This window comes from Dryobates pubescens, chromosome Z, assembly GCF_014839835.1.
Source record: "Dryobates pubescens isolate bDryPub1 chromosome Z, bDryPub1.pri, whole genome shotgun sequence".
NCBI lineage: Eukaryota > Metazoa > Chordata > Aves > Piciformes > Picidae > Dryobates > Dryobates pubescens.
The window spans coordinates 56,992,372-57,015,099 of NC_071657.1; the positions used below are offsets into that span (position 1 = coordinate 56,992,372).

The 22,728-nt window shown below is 40.4% G+C and overlaps 2 protein-coding genes across 2 annotated transcripts in view; one reads left to right on the plus strand and one right to left on the minus strand.

The window, feature by feature from the left end:
• The window catches only part of MRPS27 (mitochondrial ribosomal protein S27), a 49,320-nt gene extending 42,027 nt beyond the window's left edge, over positions 1–7,293 (minus strand). Inside the window, exons 1-2 of the mRNA XM_054178103.1 lie at positions 7,162–7,293; positions 5,336–5,413 (exon numbers count right to left, since the gene is read on the minus strand). Of these exons, the coding sequence (XP_054034078.1) occupies positions 5,336–5,413; positions 7,162–7,225 (142 nt within the window). The 5' untranslated portion in view covers positions 7,226–7,293. The remainder of the gene's footprint in view (positions 1–5,335; positions 5,414–7,161) is intronic.
• A 21-nt stretch (positions 7,294–7,314) lies between these two features.
• PTCD2 (pentatricopeptide repeat domain 2) lies at positions 7,315–22,309 on the plus strand. The gene is made up of 10 exons (XM_009901739.2): positions 7,315–7,420; positions 9,268–9,360; positions 12,048–12,177; positions 13,010–13,127; positions 14,451–14,529; positions 15,584–15,675; positions 19,157–19,270; positions 20,767–20,841; positions 21,626–21,739; positions 22,060–22,309. The coding sequence occupies exons 1-10, from the start codon at positions 7,315–7,317 to the stop codon at positions 22,282–22,284; spliced, it is 1,146 nt and encodes a 381-aa protein (XP_009900041.2). The 3' UTR covers positions 22,285–22,309.
• The last annotated feature ends 419 nt before the right edge of the window (positions 22,310–22,728 follow it).

Consider the following 22,728-nt stretch of genomic DNA (forward strand, 5'->3'; position numbering starts at 1 on the left):
GCAGCAGCACCCCTCCTCAGACCCAAACCGTCTCAGGGCTGGAGGGGGAGGGTGGTAATATAATTCCTTTCCTGCTCTTTCTCTCCATTTTTCCTCTCTCTCTCCCTTCCTTTGTTCTGTCCACTTTATTCTGTTAATAAATAGCCTCACTTTTGATATTCTGGCCTCATCTGCACCTTCAGTTTCACAACATGGGAAAAGAAAAGAGTCGTTTTCTCCTCCAGACTGAGACAACCACCAAGGCCACACTGTACTATGTAGCTACCAAAGCATCTGATCAACTTTAGTGGTAAAGAACCTTCTGTGGGAATATCCTTAAAATAACTACATGTATTTGACTCTATTACCCATTTCTCCAGTGCTCACCGAGGTCATGATGGACCATGTAGGTAAAGACTTTGGAGGTACCCCCAGCAGTGACAGAAGCTAGAGAGATCACATGCTGCAACCAAGTTATCAGGAATTAACAACTGGCTAGATCCTTGCCTAAACATACTAAGCCAGCTGTCATACACCATTCTTCACCTTCATTGTAAGACAGCTGGAAAAATGCATCCACTCCAAAATCTTCTATGTTTGATGACAAAGCAGCACGGACCTGAGAGAGGCAACAGCAGAGGCTGAGAGTTCACTTGTCTATTTCAAAACCATTTCTCTTATGCATCTCCCACTGAAAAGTGGAAGGTGTTAGTCAAGTCCATTTTGGGCTACACTCAAACTCTGAGCTTGGCACTTCTTTCCAGGTGCTCATGAAGATAAGAAGCCTGCTTCACATAACACTGAACAGCTAAGTAGAATATAAACCAAATCAAACCAATGCTGACTTCCAGATCTCAAGACTGTTAGCCATTTATACACAGGCCTCCTCTGGGAGAACTCACACACAGAATTTTGATGACTGACCTTTCCTGCTGTCTACATACAAGGCTAGAACTCTCCATCAAAACTTCAACACAGAAAGCAATATGAAGCAAATATCTATCTGCTCCAGTATGAGTCACAATAAAATGAAAGCTGATTAAATCTTAAAAGACAAATCAAGTTAATGGAGAATTTAGCTTTGTTTCTAGACAAACTACTGTTTCTGCTATAGTTTCTGAATATGAATAATTACTGTGAATCATTCATATTTATTACATAATCACAGTATCACATCACAGTATCACAGTAACTAAGGTTGGAAGAGACCCCAAGGATCATCAAGTCCAACCTGTTCCAACAGACCTCACAACTAGATCATAGCACCAAGCGCCACGTCCAATCTCCCCTTGAACACCTCCAGGGACGGCGACTCCACCACCTCCCTGGGCAGCCCATTCCAATGACGAATGACTCGCTCAGTGAAGAACTTTTTCCTCACCTCGAGTCTAAACCTCCCCTGACACAACTTGAGACTGTGTCCCCTTGTTCTGGTGCTGGTTGCCTGGGAGAAGAGACCAACCCCCACCTGGCTACAACCACCCTTCAGGTAGTTGTAGAGGGCAATGAGGTCGCCTCTGATCCTTCTCTTCTCCAGGCTAAACAATCCCAGCTCCCTCAGCCTCTCCTCATAGGGCTTGTGCTCAAGGCCTCTCACCAGCCTTGTTGCCCTTCTCTGGACACGTTCAAGTGTCTCGATGTCCTTCCTAAACTGAGGGGCCCAGAACTGGACACAGTACTCAAGGTGTGGCCTAACCAATGCAGAGTACAGGGGCACAATGACCTCCCTGCTCCTGCTGGCCACACTATTCCTAATACAGGCCAGGATGCCATTGGCCTTCTTGGCCACCTGGGCACACTGCTGGCTCATGTTTAGGCGGGTGTCAATCAGCACCCCCAGGTCCCTCTCCGTTTGGCAGCTCTCCAGCCACTCTGACCCCAGCCTGTAGCTCTGCATGGGGTTGCTGTGGCCAAAGTGCAGCACCCGGCACTTAGACTTATTAAATGCCATCCCATTGGACTCTGCCCATCTGTCCAGTCGGTCAAGGTCCCTCTGCAGAGCCTTTCTACCCTCTAACTGACTAACATCTGTTCCCAATTGAGCTACTTTTTGTAAATCAAGTTTGTTCCTTAAGCTTATATTCAATAATGAAGATTTAAAGCTTCTTCTAACTTAAAAACATCCCAACAGAAGTACCAGAATGTAAAAACATGAATACCTGTTTCCTAGCACTGTTGGTAGTACAACTTGAGTGTCAACATTGGGTATAAGCAAATAAGTGTTCAGTGGTGGAAACAAAATTCTGCGTGGATTCTAATAGATATCTGTTGCAAATATTTTTTTACACAGTGCAAGGAGTTGGGCCATCAGTTGATGAAAAACTCAACATGAGCCAGCCATGTGCACTTGCAGCACAAACCATATGCTGGGCTGCACCCAAAGAAGGATAAGAGAGGTGACTCTACCCCCCTCACTGAGCTCTCATGAGACCCACACCTGGAGACCTGCATCCAGTTCTGGTTCCCCCCATCATAAGAAGGACATCAAACTGCTGAAGCAGGTCCATGAAAATGATCAGAGCACCAGAGCACCTCGCTTACGGAGACAGGTTACGAGAGCTGGGGCTGTTCAGCCTGGAGAAAGAAGGCTCTGGGGAGACCTTAAGCAATCTTTCAGAACCTGAAAGGGGCCTGGAAGAAAGCCTAGAAGGCACTTCTTACAAGGGGTTTTACTGATAGGACAAAAGGGAATGGACTGAAGCCTGAGGAGGATAGATTTAAATGAGACATTAGAAACAAATTCTTTACAGTAGGGGTGGTGATACATTGAACAGGTTGCCCAGAGAGGTCATGGATGCCCCCTTCCTGGGGATGCTCACAGCCAGGTTGAATTAGGTCTTAAGTAATCTGGTCTAGTGGAAGGTGTCTCTGGCCATGGCAGGGGGTTAGAATGATCTTTACAGTTCCTTTGAACCCAAACCATTTTATGCTGCTATGATTTATCTGGCAGTCATTACCAAAGACAACACTAGGTACATATAATTTCTCATACATACTGCCTATAAAATACACTTCCCAAAGATGAAATTTTACAAAACATATTTCTTGATACTGCAACCAACACAGTTTCAGTTTGATTCACAGTGTATACCTGACCGCAGCATGTAGCCGTATCAGCAAGCCACAGATACTGCCACTACATTAGGTGACTACCCTCTAATCCAGGACAGGGCTGAAATCCAGTTATGTGGCAGCAAGAGGAAAGCAGGGACAACTGCAAGACAAAGTTTACCTGCCCTGGGAACGATGGGCAATCCTAGCATCTTAACTCAAAGGCTAACATTTTATTTTCTATGTAAAGAAAGTATCGGTTTATTTTAAAGACTCAGTTAAAAATTAAAGGAAGCATGAGCCAAGTACTTTGCCTTACAAATGTGTATGCTTCCTATCTCAGCATCTCTGTATTTCCACATCCCAAGCAGCTTTTGGAAGGAACTACAGCTTTGAACCAAAGGTGGCTTTGAATAGAAATCACTGGCGTTTGTAAAGGCAGTACTGCCACCTGCTGTTGTGGATGGGCCACTTTCCTGTTCTAACAAAGGAATTTCCCATCTCATTTAAATTCTGCCATCCCTCGGGATTCTAGTAATTGTTATTCTGCTTATGAAGATGCTTACTGTCACTTTATTTTGCCCTTGTTAGTGATGAACCAACTGAACATGCCTTTCATTTCTCTGGTATCTCAGTTCTAGTAAGTGGAGTCCAAATTACTTCTAGAGAGGAAAGTTGCAAGCAGCAAGCATTTTCTAACTTCTAAATTAACACCTTCTCAGTTCCTTTTTTTTTTAAACAAATGTGTTTCCATACACACAACACTGTCTTGATCTTTCCCATGATTTCATTACCAAAGTTTGCTAAACTCATTCATGCTTGGATTGCCAAACTGAGACTAGAGAGAAGACAATAAAGCATATCTTATATGGACACAATATACAGCAACTCCTCAACACAAGGAATTTGCTCTAGCTCCAATCATGACTTACTACACACAAGACTCTATATGCAACCATGCAACTGACAGCTACAGAGCAGACATCTGCAGGGTTATCTCATCTTTGAAAATATTAATACAGTTGATACCATGTTAGTTTGTTTTCTCTTTTCTGTGAACACAAAATGAAAATGCAAAACAGCTGTTTTAAACCACATGGAACAGACATCTGCTCTGGATCAAATCAACAGCAGAAAGAACTGTACTGGCCAAGTCACAAAAGGTCTTGCCATGCCTGGGGAAGCCCAAACAGACTGTATCAGCACTTGCACAACAGTGTCATCCTCTATTGCCTATAACATTTGTTAAAGTAAGAACCCTTTACCATTTGGAGGTGACTGTTTCAAATGCATGCCAGGGCATTAGTGTGTCCAAAAGACACTGCATGAGCAGTCTTATTAACAGCTACAAGGTATTAACGATCTCTGCAGGACCCAAGCTTCAGTCATGAGCATTCACCGGCTGTTTCTGGCACACATACAGTAAAATATGTTGACAAAACCAACCTAGGTGTTTATAGGGAAATAACAGAAACAAATTAGTGCATAAAAACCACCACTGATCATTTTGTCTGTCTTCCTGCCTGACGAGTTCTTGAATTTCACTTACTGATTCTACTTCAGCCTCATAATCTATGTTAGAATTAGCACACACAGTTCAGGGGCCCAGGAATGAAAAATGGAAAACAAAGATTAAGTGTTAAGGGGTTTCCAGAATGATTCTGGTACAAAATAATGCATTTGTATCTTTAGCATGGAAAAACACCTTGCGTGATTCTTTCTATTTAACACTGTCATCAAAAAGATGGTGGAATGTAATTAGAAATGTAATGTAGCCAAGGAATTTAGGTATGGAATCTGCACAGGAGATCTAATTACCAGATAGTTTAATGTACAGCTTCCTTGGAAATACAATGTTTCATTTTTTCCTCCACAATTTCTACAAGAAATGTAACTTTGCTGCTCCAAAACTCTGAAGGAAAAGTTCTTTTAAAAATGGTACTACTTACAGACCAGATCTTCTTTCATACTGTATTACAGTTAAAACAATGTAAATGAAAAAGATATCTGGTGTAAGTTTCAGCTGTCAGAGACTAAATGATTCCCTTCACAAAAGCTTTTGTGAAACAAAAATAGCTTCCAGAAACCAAAGATTCATTAAATGGGTACATTCTAACTTGTTTCTGCATTATAGCTCTGAACACATATAACAGATTTTTAACACCTTGGGCAGACTTTGACACAGAACCTTTCACTTTACACATAATTTTATTTAGAAGTATTTATAGATGATGAGCTAGTCTAAAATTAGTTCAGATTGCAATTACTTAGTCAAAGTCAAGAAAAAGAAACAAACTTATCTCACCCAGGCTATGCTCCTCTTTGTGTCTCTTTTCCCATTTTGAGCTGTCAACATAGGCTGCAGAAAGAATAGATCTTCTACCTAATGAAGAAAGAAATCACCACATAAGCCAGGTTGCTTCGATATTTCTAAATAAAAATCACACATTATTAGATACCACCTTTTCTTGTCACATTTACTGAGTTGGATGCATTAAACTATGACACAGCTGGCAGCAGCAAGCTACCATACCAGTTCAGATTCGTTGTGTATGAATGAGCCATTACTCCACGATTTTTAAACCAGAAATGCTCTCCTGTCTTTTTCAGCATGAAACAAATCTTTCCAAACCTGAACTGTGTATGTAAGAAAACAATAAATTGAAAGAGGCATAACCTCCCCCAAACAACAATAAAGGATAGCTTCTTCGTGCATACAAACCTTTCTTGTCAAGTGCTAGCAATTGGCTAAATGCAGAGGTAAAAGGATGAGGAAAAAAAAAATTAACACACACAAGAACACTTTTCTGTTGTTGTTGGCTATTTTTTCCACCTGTAAAGATTTGTCTTGCTGGCAATGAAAAGCAGATGCTTATCTGGAAAAACTCAAGTTTTTAATCATCTTTTTTTCACTTCCTAAGAACTACAGATTCCAGATAAATGCTTTTGAAAGCTTTTTCCAAATACTCTTTGTACCACCTTTGCCATCTAGTCAAGATGCTGTTCCAACTTTTGAAAGAAAGTTGTTGTTCAGTTGGAAGAACAAACCATGTTTATGCATCTTTCACAGATGGTAAGGCTTTGAAAATGCATGAGAATCATTTGGATAAAATGTGCTGAAGGAAGATACAGAAATTTTTATATACAGAAATTTGCACAAATTGAGAAACACAAAGTAGTTTAAAAATAGGCATTACTATGCTACACAGAACTCTTAGTCACTAACTTAAAGCCTTTGTCTGAAAATCTCTTCCACTAATAGCTTTGCTACTCTTGGGTGTGAAACACCTTTTCTCCTTGTCATCCTTCTGACAAGCAATTATACATACATGTCCAACTCTGCACATCTTTGCAAATATTTGTCAAAAAGACCTGATACACAGAATTCCACAGTCAGCATATGAGAATACACACAACGCTTTACTACACTGTTAGGTGTTTTTTTGTTTGGCTAGTGGGGTTTCTTTCAAAGGTATTTTTTATTATACTAAAAGAAGAGGCACACAAAATACCTTCAATAAAGTTCTGTAAGTTCGTTCACAGTTATGGATGTCATTAGCAAGGATAAGGCTTCAAGCACACATTAATGAGCTCAGTTCTTCCCAAACACCAGGATTTTTGGAAAAGTGGCTTTGGTGGCTTTTCAAAGGCGTCAGTTTCTGTTCTGCTTCTGCAACCCAAGTCAACCGGTTTTGCTGAACGCCGGCGGCCGCGTGTTGGGCGGCCTCCCCGCCAATTTCCATAACCCAAACAGGCAGGTCCTAAGACACCAAGCTATGAAATCGGCAAGGTGGAATATCTATTTTAAAACCCCACATTAAGATTACAGCTCCGTATCAAATGCTAGTGATACATGGTTTTCAGAGCTGCCTAAAACTCTGCAGACAGAGAGACGTAAGAGTAGAGGCGAAGGGAAAGTCCCTGCGCAGCACTCCGCCCGTGCTCACATTCCCCTCGGTGGCGGCCACCGCAGGCAGCGACAACCGCGGCTCCTGAGGAGCCTGTCCCGTCAAGGCCTGGCCCCCGCGGCCCGGCCCGCGCTGTTCGTCAACATGCTCCCTCCCTCACCCCGCCGCAGCAAGCTCCGCAGCGCTGGTGACCGCCGCTGCCGCCTGCCAACGGACCACCAACCTGCCGCAGCACCGAGCGTCCTCCCGCACCAGAGCACGCCTCGCCTGAGCATGGGCCCCGCCATTGCGCCGAGGGAGGAGGAGGCGAACGGCAGGACGGGGCTGTCCTGCGAGCGCTCCGCCCTCGGCCGCCGGCGGCAGGCCCGCACACAAGATGGCGGCGGCGTTTCCCGGTGGCTCTCGGCAGATAGTGAGGGAGGTAGTGCGGCGCTCGGCGCTTCGCCCGCCCGCCTCGGGCTGCTGGGGCTGCTTGCCTGGAGGTACCGTGGGCTGCGCGTAGGGGCGGGCGGCGGTGTACCCGGCCAGGGCCCGAAGCTGTCAGCAGGCTGGGGACACGACTGAAGTGCTACAATTCCCGGCACTCCCGGCGACTGCCGCCGGCATTGTACCTGACGGGAGTTGTAGTTCCTGCGGGGCTGCCCCTCTCGGCGCTGGGTATGGCGGGAGGGAGAGTGCCAAAGGGCACCCGAGGGGCTTGAGAATGGGCCTGTTTGTGCTGCCTTGGGCAGGCCGAGCGGGTAGGGCAGATCTATCCTAAGGGGAGGGTTAGCAGCAGTGTTACTCAATTTATGCCAAGTTTGTCATTGTCTATTTATGAACTACTTTAAAAACCCGCAAAACCAAAACCAAGGCAAAACCAAAACCAGCCAGCTTCATAACAGTATTTATTTTGAGATGACTACTTTATCCTTGGCTGCACCTGTGGGTTATCATCACCACCACCACTACCCTGCTTGGGCTTCAGAGGCCTTTTATAGGCACTCTGTCGTCCAGAGAGTAAAATAGGGGCATGTGGAAAGGAGGTGTATGACAGAGAACTACCCAGCACAGGCCTCTTCTGGAATCTCAAGCAGCTGCACCAGTGTTGGTGAAGGTTTCACTCAGATTATGACTCTGTTAGGCTGCTCAGGGCCCCCTGAATTCAAGAAGAGTAAAATTCTGCTGCCTCAGGCTCTCCACCAACACCACTTATGACCACTGAGTGACCATGCAATGAGTTGTGCCTGTCCCACCCCCAAACACTGGCCTGATTCTTGCATCATCTTTGGAGAGGCCCAGGACAAGGATGGTCTTTCAGTGATGGACCAGATGAGAAGGTCTGTGGGAAGTAAGTGACAGGGTGATCCAGGCCAATTTCATTGCTGGGTGAAGTACATTTCTTCAACTGTTGGATCTGTCTCCATTAGATTTAGTAGGCATGTAACGTTCTTCATTCTTCATGTTCTTCATATTCTGTCAAGTATGTCGTTAGTATGCTTCATTTGCGTAGGAAACATGTTTCCTATTTGCATGGTCTGTTGCATTTTTCTAGAGAGATGAAGAAGGAGAATAAATTACCTAACTTGGGTCAGTACCTCCTTTTTCATTATAAGAATCATTCTTTAAGAAGCTAACACTTAGAATATTAGATGGTGACATACGAAATCTTTGTTTTCAAATAAAAATCTACAAAATAGTTGGCTTTGTGACAGCAAAAACTTCACAAATAATATTTTCATGATTGCTATGTTAAAGGAACTTACAATGCAGTACAGCTAAAGTTAGCACCCAAAGTGAATTTGGGGATTCAAGATGAAATTACTTCTTACATCCAATGTCTGTACTACACTGGACTTTATTGAGTGTCCTAAGTGTTACTACAATCTAAACAATAAGCTTTCTAGTTTTGTCTTTTGCCTTCCTAATGCATTTGGAGTTTCTGGAAGGATGCTTTCTACTACAGTCAGGATAGCACATCTGAGCAAAGGAGGCCGTGCCACTGGTGAGTTGTGATGAACAAGAAAAGACAGACTGTTATCAAAGCATGAGAAAGGAGGAAGATCTTACTCTTGTACAGAATCCTCACGTACTTTGGCTAGGCAGAGAGGAATGGTGTCTCTATTTTTTTCTTCATTTGTGCACACATTAACTGTGGAAAACTGTGACATACTGGTTGGGCTATTTTTTCAGGAGTGTGAGCAGTTTCTGCAATCTTTATAGTGTCGTGCTGCCAGTAGTCCAGCATCACACAGTATTTAAAAGCAATCTTTTAAAAATTTATAGATAAGTGTATTAAAATATACAGCATGATGCAAAATTTAACCTTCCTCTCTTTTTTTAATGACAGGGAAGCGGTATCTGCTAACAGACAGTGATATAAAGTTACAAGAATTTCAGCGGACAAAACTGGCAATTAGGCATGAAGTTCATGGCAATAAAGGTATTAGTGTTTATTTCATAGTCATTATTCTAAGTTCTAGCCCAAGTCTTAGGAAAGAAGACAGTCAAAATAATTGTAACAGGACAGTAATTGACCCCATTTAAAGCAACAGCATTTTTCTCTTGAGAACGTTGTAACTAAAATTACTGAAGATCTGAAGCTTTGTAGAATGAAACAGTGAGTTATGCAAGGTGTCCAATTTGTCAAATAGTCTGATGGAAAATATTTCAGGCTATAAAACTTCCTTCAAATAGATCATCAGCAGAGAAAGTTAATAAAAGCCTAATAGCTACATAACTCTCCAGAGAAGGGTCATGGGTAGGAGATCACTGCAGGGGGACCTTGACAGGCTGGGTCACAACAACCCCCTGCAGTGCTACAGGCTGGGGTCAGAGTGGCTGAAGAGCAGCCAGGCAGAAAGGGACCTGGGGGGAGTGGTTGACAGCTGGCTGAACATGAGCCAGCAGTGTGCCCAGGTGGCCAAGAAGGCCAATGGCATGCTGGCCTGTATCAGAAATAGTGTGGCCAGCAGGAGCAGGGAAATCATTCTTCCCCTATACTCAGCACTGGTTAAACCCACACCTTGAGTACTGAGTCCAGTTCTGGGCCCCTCAGTTCCAGTCTTGAATGTGTCCAGAGAAGGGTAACAAAGCTGGTGAGGGGTCTGAAACACAAGCACTATGAGGAGCAGCTGAGGGAGCTGGGATTGTTTAGCCTGGAGAAAAGGAGGCTCAGGGGAGACCTTATTGCTATCTACAGCCACCTGAAGGGTGGTTATAGCCATGTGGGGGTTGGTCTCTTCTCCCAGGCAACCAGCAACAGAATAAGTCTCAAGCTGCACAGGGAAAGGTTTAGGCTTGATCTTAGAAAGAAGTTCTTCACAGAAAAAGTGATTGCCCATTGGAATGGGCTGCCCAGGAAGGTGGGGGGGTGTCAAAGTCCCTAGAGGTGTTTAAGAAGAGACTGGATGAGGCACTTAGTGCCATGGTCTAATTGATTGGTGAGGGCTGGGTGATTGGTTGGACTTGATGATCTTAGAGGTCTCACCCAACCTGGATGATTCTGTGATTCTGTGTGATTCTGTATTCCTTTCTCTAAGGAGCATAAACATAAATCTTCCCTTAATATTTAAGAAAAGCCAGGTAAAACCACATTTCCTGCACCTGTTTAACCATGTTCTGGTGATACAAGTTAACAATTATTCCAAAGGATGTAGTTTATTTTAATTTATTTTGTGTGGTAAGGAAGAGACAATTAATCACATTTAGTTTTATACAAACCAGTCTTCTGGGACAGAAATGGAGTAAAGTCAGTATGACAGTCTTCCTGTGTTATGTGAAGATGGGACTGAAATCAGGGAGTGGCAAGTTACAATGTTACTATATTTTGCTCTGATGGTGACACCCATATTGGAAATTATTCATCCTGTGCTTGAGATATACTGAATTTATTGCTATGGGTCACTCACTCTTGCTAGAACAGTTTGGCTGATGGCAGCTGACCTTTTAGTTTCATACAAACTCTGAGAACTCATTAAAACAATGTGCTGAGCACCTGTTTCTGTGCATGTATGCATCCTTTCTGTAGTCAGTGTTCAGCCTGATACTTGAATGATAAATAATGTGAGCTAGAAATAAACTCTGTTTATAAATGGAAAAGGCAGTAATAACTATCTGTTACACAGAATACATGTTAGCTATTGTTTATTATAGTAATAATGCAACCATTAACTATAATAATTATACTGTTAAATATAGCAGTTTGAAAACTACTTAGATTAGTTCTAGTAACTATTATGTGTTCTTCACAAATACAATTTGGATCCCAGGTGCGCACCTTTGAACACAGCACAGTCATTATATGTGCTTACTTGTATATCTGTACATTCCTCTCACTTCACAGGATTCAGGTCTGGGATGCTCATTTACACTTCCCGTGTAGGTTGTAACCTTGAAAACAGCAGTGACCCAGCAACTACAAAAAAACAGTTCACTTCCCTGCCCAGCATGGCAGGGGAGCACTGTTAGAAGAATAGGGCTGTCAGGCTGTACACATGATTTTGGTTTTGTGTATGTGTGAGTAAGTCTTGACATTAGAAGCTGAAGGATTTGTCATAGTGCTCATTTTGTCATAGGAAAATGTGCTGGATACAGGGGAGGAAGGGAGGCAACTCACAAGTTTATGACTGTCTGTAGAAATGCATAGATTATGTGTTTGTATCAGTTGTGAAGGAATGTAAATCTTCTGTATCACAGTATCACTAAGGTTGGAAGACACCTCGAGGATCATCAAGTCCAACCTGTCTCCACAGACCACATGACTAGTATGAACAGTGTTGAGTAGTTCTTAAGCTCATTTGAATACTTAGTGGGATTGCTCTTGTTTGTTTTCTTACTTTTTGAAACAAGAACTTACGGTAGAAAATGTCAACCTACAAAATTTTCAGTTTACCTGATCTGTTTCATAATGTAGAGAATGAAGTTAAGCTCACAATAAGCATGTTCTTGGTTTTCCAAGACTTCATGGAGACACCTAGGCATACTTCTTTGTGAGAAACTTTGTACATTTTTCTTGGTGAAAGGAACTGGCTTTCTGTTTCATTGAATCACCATATTTCAGATACCAAGTTTGCCACACAGGTGGTGGAATTGTCTATAAACTGCTGCTATAATGTGTTTTATTTTCAGATCCATATTTTGAAAATATTAAAGAAAAATTAAACAAACATGAAAGGATTCTCAAAAATGAATTAAAAACTTTACTGCATTTGTGCCAGACTTCATCTGATGTGGAACTAGCCAGAAAAGTTATTTACAGGTATTTTTAGCAACCCAGGTAACACTATTTCCCATTTTTTCACTTTTATTAGATCATCTTAGGTTATGGGGTTGTCTTACCTGAGGGCTTGCCCTAACTCAGGGGCTATACGTATAGTAAACCCTTTAAACTAAGGTTGTAGTTTTCTTTACTTTGGATCTTCCAACCCTCCAGAAACTCTCAAATGAAAGGAGAACCATGCTATGGCAGCAAAGTGGTGTCCTACTGTATGCAGAGTAAGTGGTGAGAACACAGAAACATTATCTCTTGGCTGAGAGAGGTAGTAGAGTGTTCAGTGGCATTTTCCAGCCAAGGCATGTCTGGTTATAAACTGGTCCAGACTCAGCAGTGGTATGTCAGGAGGTTTTCTGAATGAAATCCTTCCCAGCAGTTACAGTGTAGAGGTTGTGAAAAGAAAGTGAAACACTTTATGTTTTTATGCAATTTTTAGCATAAGAGATAAAAAGTTGAGCTATTTTAGCAGATACTGGCACGAAAATAGACTGTTGTGTTTTCCTGTGCTGTTACCATGTGAATAGAAAGTAAAGTAACTGGGAATTCTCATGGCAGAGATCCATTCTATTACTAATCCAGTGCAGCTGACTATCAGTAGCAGAAGAGTTTATATATAACTAGTTAATTTATTACTTTAATCAAAACAATATTTTTCCATACAATTAATCCCCTATTATCTAAATGTCATTGACCGATGCAGGTAGAGAAAGTGCATCTCTATCAGTGCTCATACAGATCTTGCCATCTATCTAAAGCTATTTTCCTGTGACAAATTCCATGTCCTCTGATACTAACTTTTTAAAAATCTTTCTAATAGGTACCATGAACAGAATGAAATCACAGCCTTACATAATTTTAAATTTGGGCCCCTGTTTATGAGGCTGTGTTATCAGTTGGACCTTGAAAGACCTGCAGTAGAACTTATCAAAGATCAGGTAATTCCTCTATATATTTGCAAATATTGTTGTTACTACTAGTCCAGTGTAAGTGATTTGTATGCTATACAATGTGTTGCAGTAACAAGGATGTCTGTATCATTAATGTAAGAATGCAGATTACATGGTTTTTCTTTTTTCAAAATAGCAAAACTGTAATTAAGAGAAAATTAAATGCTAGTTTGATAGCTTTATTATTGTACTTCTGTATAATTGCATGAATAAAAAGTATTGATTTAAAAAATAATTCCTCCAGGAAGCACAGCTGATGCAGGTTTTCCTGCATCCTGTCTTGCTTTAGATCATTCTTGGAAATGAACACTTCTGAGTTTTTTATGCAGAAGTCCTCTGAAATCCCTTGGGTTATTTGCATCAACAATTTTACCATGTTACTGTCTGCTTCAAACTTCCTCTGAGCCCTCTAGAGGTAGTACAATATTCCTTCGGTCAGGAACTTGGCCATTTTAGTACTGAAGAAACTTACAGATGTATTTTGGATCATCTGTAAAATGCTGTGTTACTATTATGACAAGATATTAATCATGCCCAGCATATATAATAAATTAAAAATATTTGGCACAATAATGTTGTGTCTTCAAAAATCGCTGGCAGTCAGTGGAAAGTCATCTCTACTATGTCCGTTAATGTGGTATGAGGCATGCCTAGCCATAAGTAGGAGAAGGTTCACAAGCCTTTTCATTGATATCTATGTCATTGAGATAGGCCCTGTAGTACTTGCAGGTCTTAGTAACTGATGGATAATAAGGGTACAATACTGCTTCTTTAGACTGCTGCAGAAGTTTAATACCTCTGTCTTTTTATTTAGCTATTCCCAACACACAGTGTGATTAAAGGGAATGTAAAATATACATTCTTCTGCTACTCTCCATGTCATTACTCAAGGCCTTGTGCTGATCTGTTCATCATTTGATATTGTAATTAGGAAAAAAATATTTCAGTTTCATGGTGCTGGTACTTTACCCCAAACATACTGTTAATCTGCTGCACTGTGTTTCTGCTGAGATTTCAAAGTTGCAGTAGTCAGTGACTTCTGCTTGCATTGAATTTCAGATCACAGCCTGTCATTACAAAAAAATAGATTAGTAGTGGGACTCTCTGGGAAATTTCTGTTTATTATTAGTGAGCATTTGGCCATACTGAATCACTGGTATTTTAGAAGTTACTTGGCAGAGGGACAATCAGGGAATGCAGAGAGTTAGATATTGAAGGTGGGCCTCCTTCCAGTGGGAAGGGCTGTTAAATGCTTTGCACAGTAAGATTGCTCACTGTCCTAACTTTATGATTGCTCTGTTTCTTCTACAGAATTTGCATGGTTTTTTCTCAGAGAGTGCATCATTCCATATTTTGATGACTATGTTATTTAATAAGGGCCATTTTGAAAGTAAGTACTGTGTGGGCTAAGACAAGTGCATCTTGAAGAGGATACTTCTCATTGTAATTGTGTGTATAGATAAATACATATTTTTAATTAATATTGCTGACTACCTTGTAGTTTTATAAAGCTAAACATCATGTAAAGCAGTGTAGAAGTGAATGATGTTGCACAGAATTGTGATTATCCAGTGGGGCTTGTTTCCTGAAGCTGCTTCACTGAACTCTTGGTTTCTCTTTGCTTTGTAATTTCCCAATAGGTTTTTTGTTTTCTCTCTTCAAAGTTTGTTTTACATGGCTTTTGGAACAGTAAGTTCTTCTCCATATTGTTTGGCAGTTCTGCATTTGTGTCAGAGCAGGGCAGAGTACCCTTTTTCCTTTGATAACAAAATGAGGCTGTGTTCTCTTGGTTTGTCTTAACTGGTATGCCCACACAGAGTGGCCACTGCAATATTTAAGTTGAATGCTTCAAATCAGTTTGGCCCTGTGTGTAGGGATAAAAGGGAATCATCTGACACTCCTGAAAAGGTCTTGTATGAGCATGGAGTAAGCTTTCCAAGCAAATCCCTTTATTTAAAATTTGTTTAACATGATGTGGTTAGTTTCTTGGCATTTGGCAAATCTAAGTCCAACAACTGTCCTGAAAGTTGAGTCTTAGCCACAGTTGAAATAAGTAGACCAGAACCTGAATGTTATGTTGTAATGTAGTGGAGTATGTGCATTATTGAGGAGCTGTTAGATAGTTTGCCTAAAGTGATGGAAACTTTGATCAGGTGTTTAAAAGGCCTGCTTTCTGAGTAGTCAGCAAGAATGAGAGTGATGCCATTGTGTTTTAGATTTGTATGAAAATAATAGAACAGTGAGGCCAGATGGTAATAGAGGTTGAAAACCTCCTTACTGGGAAGAAACATTTACCTCCAGCTAACCCTAAATTAAACTTTTTTAAACTTTCAGTTTATGTTCTTGTTTTGAAAAAGCTGAATTTTTTTATATTTTTTTTTTCCAGTTAGCAAATGTACAGCCTTAAATTTGTGAAGTGAGTAACACTAATGTCTTCTTCATAGGTGCTTTGGAAGTTCTGGTAGAGATGAAAAAACAGCGTATACCTTTCAACAAGGAAACCTATCTACTTGCATTTGCAATATGTTACAAATTGGTAAGTACTTCCAATTTACATAATGAAAAAGTATTAGAAGTGCCTTCTCTGTGTCTTCCTTCTTTAGGAGATTCAAAAATTTCCATATGTTCCCAGATAGGGAAAATATTTTATCCGTATTTAAGTTCTACATTACTTCATTATGCATGATGTGGTGCATATTGTATAGGTTCCTATACAAACTAACGTTGCAATGTAAAGCAAATCTCAAGAAATTACATGGACATAAACACTAAGGAACAAACTTGATACAACCTTTGATATCTCACAGTATTATTTCTCTGGGATTTATGCCTCTTTTAGATTATACTCAGTGTTTGAGCCTCAATATTGATTTTATAATGTAGCTTCCTGAAGAAACAAGGCATATGTATCATATGTTCTGTTTGTCAGACATCTCCCACTCATTTCTCCCCTCCCCCTTCAAGTAACTTGGAACTGTTCTGTAATTGCACCCAAATTTGACAAGGATTAGAGTTTTGAAAGGTAATCTGTTCCTAGATGCCTGGTGAAAATGGCAGCTGAGTGGAGAAAAGAAACCTTCAGTGTGAGATAGGCTGCCGCTTATGCTGGACTGTATTTTTAGCTCGGAGAAAGAGAGCATGAGTTACACAGTCCCTGCAAGTATTTCCTCAGAACTCTTTCCCTTCTGCAGTGAAATGGGATCCCCAAAGATTTTGTTGGTTGGTTGGTTGGTTGGTTTTTTGTGGGGTTTACTTTTGTTGTTTGGGATTTGTTGTTGTTTGTCTTCCTCCCCATATTTGAATAAGTTATGCAATTTGAAACATTAGCCTAGGCCCTTCCCAAACTGAGGAGGAAAGACACTAGCTAAGGAAGAAGTACACCACCATACGATGAAACTTGAGTGCACATGTGTTAAAAGAGTAGAGAGAGGAGACTCAGGGGTGACCTTATTGCTCTCTACAACTACCTGAAGGGGGGTTGTAGTGAGGCGAAGGTTGGTCTCTTCTCCCAAGCAACCAGTACCAGAACAAGAGGGCACAGTCTCAGGCTGCGTCAGGGGAGGTTTAGGCTGGAGGTTAGGAGGAAGTTTTACACAGAGAGAGTGATTGCCCACTGGAATGGGCTGCCTGAGGAGGTGGTGGGGTCGCCGTCGCTGGGGGTGTTCAGGGTGAGGCTTGACAGGATGCTTGGTTCCATGGTTTAGTTGATTGGGTAGTGTTGGATGATAGGTTGGACACGATGATCTCGAAGGTCTCTTCCAACCTGGTTTATTCTATTCTATTCTATTCTATTCTATTCTATTCTATTCTATTCTATTCTATTCTATTCTAAAAGGATTTGGCCTAAAAAAGTAGCTCGGTGGTAATTTATCTAGTGCTTCTGAAATTCTCAGTTCTAATGTATCAAAGCTGTCTTTAACTCAGGGGAAATAGCCACATGGCTTTGGTGTTTGGAGAGCTGAACAAGTGCTGTGAAAGTTGTCTGCTTTTGAAAATAGCTAGAGGTTGATGGATATAATCAGTTTAGGGATATAACCAGTTCTGTGTAGAAGGCACCTTTTTTAGAAAGTTATGAATATACAAAGATTCTGATACTGTGCTACAGCCCAAGTTTATAAGCTGATGTTTGCTGCTAGTTTGCACTGAGGCAGCATTTACCACTTGGAGGTTGCTTCTGGATCTATACTCTAGGTATGTGCACTTTCATGGAAATCCACTGTGTTTTCTGAGGTGTCCTTTGCTCCCTGTGCTGTAGCTTCTTCCTTAAAATCTTTACATGGTTCTTTCCATGACTTGCTGTCAGAAAGCTTGGATCCACGGCATATGCGACAGGAAATGGGTTCCTGAAACTTCTGATTTCTACTTTGTGGCCCTGCCTATGTTTTCAATATAGAATCGGGCCCATCATTACACGTTTTGCTAATTGATACAAATAGGAGAAATTATCCTAAATTGTCACCTTATTATTGTAACAGCCATAATAAATTGGGGGTGGGGTATATGTTCAGAAAGATAAAACAGTCTCAGTAACGGAGTAAGCTGTAGTAACCCTTTATGCACTAAAGAGGATTAGGTAGAGCTCTTTCAAAAGCTTAATCTGTTGATTCAGATGCTAGAGGACAGAGGAGAAATCATGAAGCAAAAAAGTGGGTTTGTTCATGATGATAAGAAATATCAGAAAAAATCTTGAATGCACTACTTGAATACTAGAAATATTGGGGCTGGTATCATTACAACTAGTATTAGATTTTCACCAGGTTAATTTTTCATTTCTTTTGAATCATGCCAGAGACCAGTACAAAAATATGTACAAGGCTTAAAGTTCAGATTATTGCTGCTGGGTAAACAAAGGAATTAATGTGTAATCCTTCTAGAGAAGTGTTTTAAGAGCTCAATTCTAAAACACTTCTGGGATCTTTTAAATCATCCTAAGGCACTGCTATTCTCTAATGTAACAGATGGTCCTTCTTGTAGTGCAAGAAAATACTGTAGGTGCTTCTGAAGACAACAAAGCATGTATGTATGTAATAGCAATCTTCTAGTGGTCAGAATGCTTTAAAATTTTCAAAGAATGTCTTTTAAACTTCAGGTTTCTCATGTAATTTAAAAGGTGTTTTTACAAGCTGTGTGCAGGCTGTTCAGCACTGGCATGAAAATCATCCCTTGAACACCCAAATGATGACCTTCTCCATTACATTATGGCTAGTATTTTGCACTTTGAACAATAGGGACAGAGATCAACACCAAACACTAGGAAGAAATACAAATGCTTTCATCTGTATTGTTGATTTGAACTCTGAAAGATACTCTTTTGTTTGGGATCCGGTCAGCTCTATACATAATATCCAGAATGAGAAGCGTTGTTTTGGAGAATTGGTGGTTTGTGACAGTTAAACTCATTGCCTTATCTATAGATACCTATTGAAAATAGTCCCATCAACAATGGAAGCTTTCTGTGTTGGAAACCAGGGACATGTCTAAGAGACATTATTAGAATACATACTTTGTAAACATCTGATAAGGTTTAATCCATAAGAGAGGCTAAAAACTGCTGAATGTTCAAATTTGCACATATACAGATTTCTTCAGTGTTACAGTGCTGAGCTGTTCAATGCATAGAAAACATTGATTTTTTTTCATTAACTATCTAATGTAGCTTTCAGGTTAAAGTAAGGACAAGAGTCAACTTGCTGATTTGGGAATGATTGGAAAGAGAACAGTGTCTGTTATTTTTAGCATGCTGCCATGGGTTGTTTTATCTCATGTAGAAGCCAAAACTGCTAGGACAAGGCATAGTTATTAAAATAACGGAAGTTATTTTTACTCTCTTACGAATTCCGTAACTTTGAATATTGTATTTTGATGTGTTTCACAAGAAGTGCTGCAGAAAATATGCTTGGTTGAATTGCCTTAATGATCTCATAGTATGTTGATTTCTGAATGTAATTGCAATTGTCTGTAGTACTTTCAGACAAGAAGAATAATAAGTGCAACTTAGGTTTGAAATTTCTGTGCAGGACAGCATGGAGTCATGCAAAATCTCTGAGAAACTGCTTGAAGAAGCACAGCTAAAAGGTGATGTATTACCATTGCGAGCATTTTGCTTTGCTGTTGCAACTGCTCTGAAGAAGGTAGAGTACCTTATGTTTTCATTTGTGCCTGAATCTCTCTGTTTTTATTGTAGTAAGGTAGTCAATGAAAGGTAGCTACCATAGAGGAAGCATTAACTGATCTATGAAACAGATTTTGTTCTATGTAAGAACATCAAGTACCTGAACTTTTAAGTCTGTGAAAGTGTAGGATTATAGATAACCCACACAAAGCAGATGTGAATCTTGTGAAATCTGGGTGCGTGCCCTGAGTCCAGTGCACAGGTATGTCGTGCTGCAGACAATGCCATACAGAAAAGAGGGAAGAGAACTGCACCTGCAGGTTAGTTGTAACCATGGACCTAGTCCAGCAGATGCTGCTATTTAGTGATGTTTTCTTTCTTAATATACCTACACCATTTAAAATGTTTATTGGGAGGCAAACTCGAAGGCTATAATGTGTATTGCCCTCCTGCCTGGGGGATGACTTGTTTTTCTCCACAACATTTTTTCCTTCAGTGGGAGGTTTCCATGTGCATCATGTGCATGACTACTGATATGAAGAGGCTCTGAGCCAGTACAGGGTGAAAGACTAAGCAGGAGAATAAAAGGAAAATCTGAAGTCTAGCTCCTCTGGCATTTATTTGTGTATGCAGCTTGATGAAATTCTGAACCTTCACTGTTTCATGACTCAACAGAGGTCACAGGCACTGTAACAACTAACAGTTTGATGTTGTTCACAGATTGAATGAATGAAGCAGACTCATTAACATTTTCTTACAGACTCTGGTCTTTTGTGCACTGTCTCTGCAAAGAGAGACACTAAACAATAGCATCATTGAAATTAATTTATTCATCTATATTATGGTATGACAGGGCTTCTCTCTGAGATTAAAACCCAAGATTTCTGTTTCTTAAACAACATAAAATATTCTTAATGCTGCTGCTTTATGTAAAAGTCAGTTAAAGTACTTGTTTTGCAAACAGCATAATACTCCACATTACACTTAACTGTTCTTTCATCTGCATGGTTTTTGACAGTACATCTTCCTGTAAGATCTTTCTTGATCCTAGGTAGCAGTAGTTGGTCCACTGAATGTCAGTATACCTTTTACTGGCTATATAAACCAGCAGTGCGGTAAATGCCTGTGTTTAAAAGCACTGGGCAGGATAAATACCCACATTAACATACACTGTGCTTCCTTGTAAGTACTCTGGCATGTGCCAAACTGAGTACGTGTGCAGATCTTTTAGCTTTTAGGTGCTTTCATGCTCAGTGTTACATGCTTCCTTTGCCTGATGATCTGAAGGAGTGAATGCTCTCTTGTATGCTAAAGAGCCACATGACATAGAAACTCCAGCATCAAGTGTTCCTTTCACAGCCTGGATGCTGTTTGGAGTCTAAGGGTCTTGGTGACGGTGTTCTAGATGCTGATTCATTGAAAAGTTGTGAAAGACTGTTCTTTTCTGAACTGCTTTATGAGTATGTCACACATGTTTAACCATTTTTATTGTTATTATTTGTAATTCCTTCCTAGAATGATGTGGCACAAGCCAAATTTCATTGTTCCCGGATAATGAAAACAGAGAATAATTTATACAATAACCTTAAAGTAAGTGTACTTGTTTTGTTTTACAATCTCGGAGGGAAGTGTACTATACTGGACAATAAACTTCCATGTGCAGAGTAACAGTAGACTAGCTTCTCAGTTGCACGGGCAGTATCAATACTGTTGCTGAGCCTGCTTTTGAGCCAACAGACAATTTCTGTCAATTGGATGAGTTGCCTTCTGAATTGTTAACACTCTCCTCTCATTTATTAAAATCACTTCCTACATCTGGGATTGTAGACCATGTACAGTTTCTAATTATGGTATCATGACTTTCTGCTTTCTTGCTACAAGAGATTTAAAAAAAACCCAACCACCACCACCACAGCTCCAAGTAAATGCCTTCCTTAGCTCTGTTCTGCACACTTTAGGCCTCTTCTGTCCTTATGAACCTTAACAACATACATGCATAAAAGATTTTTTTTTTCTTTAATTGCACCATCTAAAACCTGAGGGAAAGTCTACTGCCTGTGCCCTGTAAGTGATCTGTCTACACTATGGAAAAAACCCAGTTTATTCAAGAACAGCTTAACACAGCTCTGTCAGAGGAGGTCTCCTTCGAAGTTCACCCTTCCTTGATAGGTCAAATCTGTGGTAAAATAAAAAAACCCAGAACTCTATGGAAATTGATCATTACCTCTGCTTTCTTCATGGTTAATGGATTTTTGTCATTGTAACATCTAGAAACATGTTTTGTCCTGCTTTGATTCATGTCTGACTTAAGTGCTTTTTTAAAAAAATTGCATTCTGATAAGTACTATTTGTGTGCTGTGATTTTGTTTATAAGGTTCTTGTCCAACTCAGATCTGGTTCTCTAGAAGAAGTAATAAAGACATTAGAGGCAGCAATGGAAGTAGATATTCCTCCCTTTGTGAAAAAAATCAAGTTTTCTGAGCAGGTGGTAAGTATATAGTAATGAAAGAAGATCCATGGTGCTTGTCTTGACACAGGATGAATGGTTGTTTAGCTACCGCACTTCAGTTGCCTGAGTTCATCCTACTGAAGTTGTTTGGGTTCTGATGCCTTCAGAAAAAGCACTTAGCTATCCTTTTTTCATTATGCTTCCTGCTGTTAGAAGCTCAGATTTCGTCTGACTGTAGATAAAGTGTTCCCTAATGACATTAAATAATTTAGTCCCTTGCCTTCTATGCTATTTTTGTTTGATGTAAAAATGAGAATAAATTTCTGGTCACAGTGGTATTGTTGTTTTCTCCTCCATAGCTGGCTACAGTCAGGGAAAAGATGGAAGAAAACTCTGACCTTTCTGCCAAATTAGAAGATATTTACATGAAACTACAAGCTTCAGGACAGATAACTACCCACACACTGGAAGACATGCTTTTCCAGATTCCTAATTCAAAGAAGACCCCTGCAAAGCTTTTGAATCACAAGCAATTGGGCTATCAAACTGCTAAACCGCTTCAGTTAAATCTACTGTTGGAATAGTTCGATATTTGATGGCAAACTGAACTGCTGTTAGCAGAGGCCAAGTTCTTCATCTCTCCTCTACAATGAGCAATTGTTTAGGTTGTTTGTGTGAAACTGCATCTTAAATGCAAGTCATGTAGCTTCCACATTTCAGTTTTGATGCTAAAGTCAAGCGATCAATGCAGGAATCTAATAACTTCTTAGACACTGTTGTGTAAGAAGCAGCATTTCTTTTTGTTCGTTGCTGAAGGCACATGGTTGGGCCACTCTCACAACCCATGAAGAGTGGCAAAGATTTCCCATGGTTATTTATATGTAAATGCCTCGCACTTCTTTAACACAACTGTGCCTCCTATCTAGCGCATAATCATGGGTCATGATTCAGCAAAACACTTCAGTATCTGCACCTGCCAACTCATTAGAGCATCTCCAAACCCTCTCCTCATATTACTTTTTATGGCG

What these genes read in the sequence shown, in the direction of transcription:
- PTCD2 (XM_009901739.2), top strand. Translation starts at nt 7,315, where the DNA reads ATGGCGGCGGCGTTTCCCGGTGGCTCTCGGCAGATAGTGAGGGAGGTA. An exon ending in CTGGGGCTGCTTGCCTGGAG is followed by an intron (nt 7,421 to 9,267) that starts GTACCGTGGGCT and finishes TTTTAATGACAG; the next exon opens with GGAAGCGGTATCTGCTAACA. An exon ending in TTGCAATATGTTACAAATTG is followed by an intron (nt 15,676 to 19,156) that starts GTAAGTACTTCC and finishes ATTTCTGTGCAG; the next exon opens with GACAGCATGGAGTCATGCAA.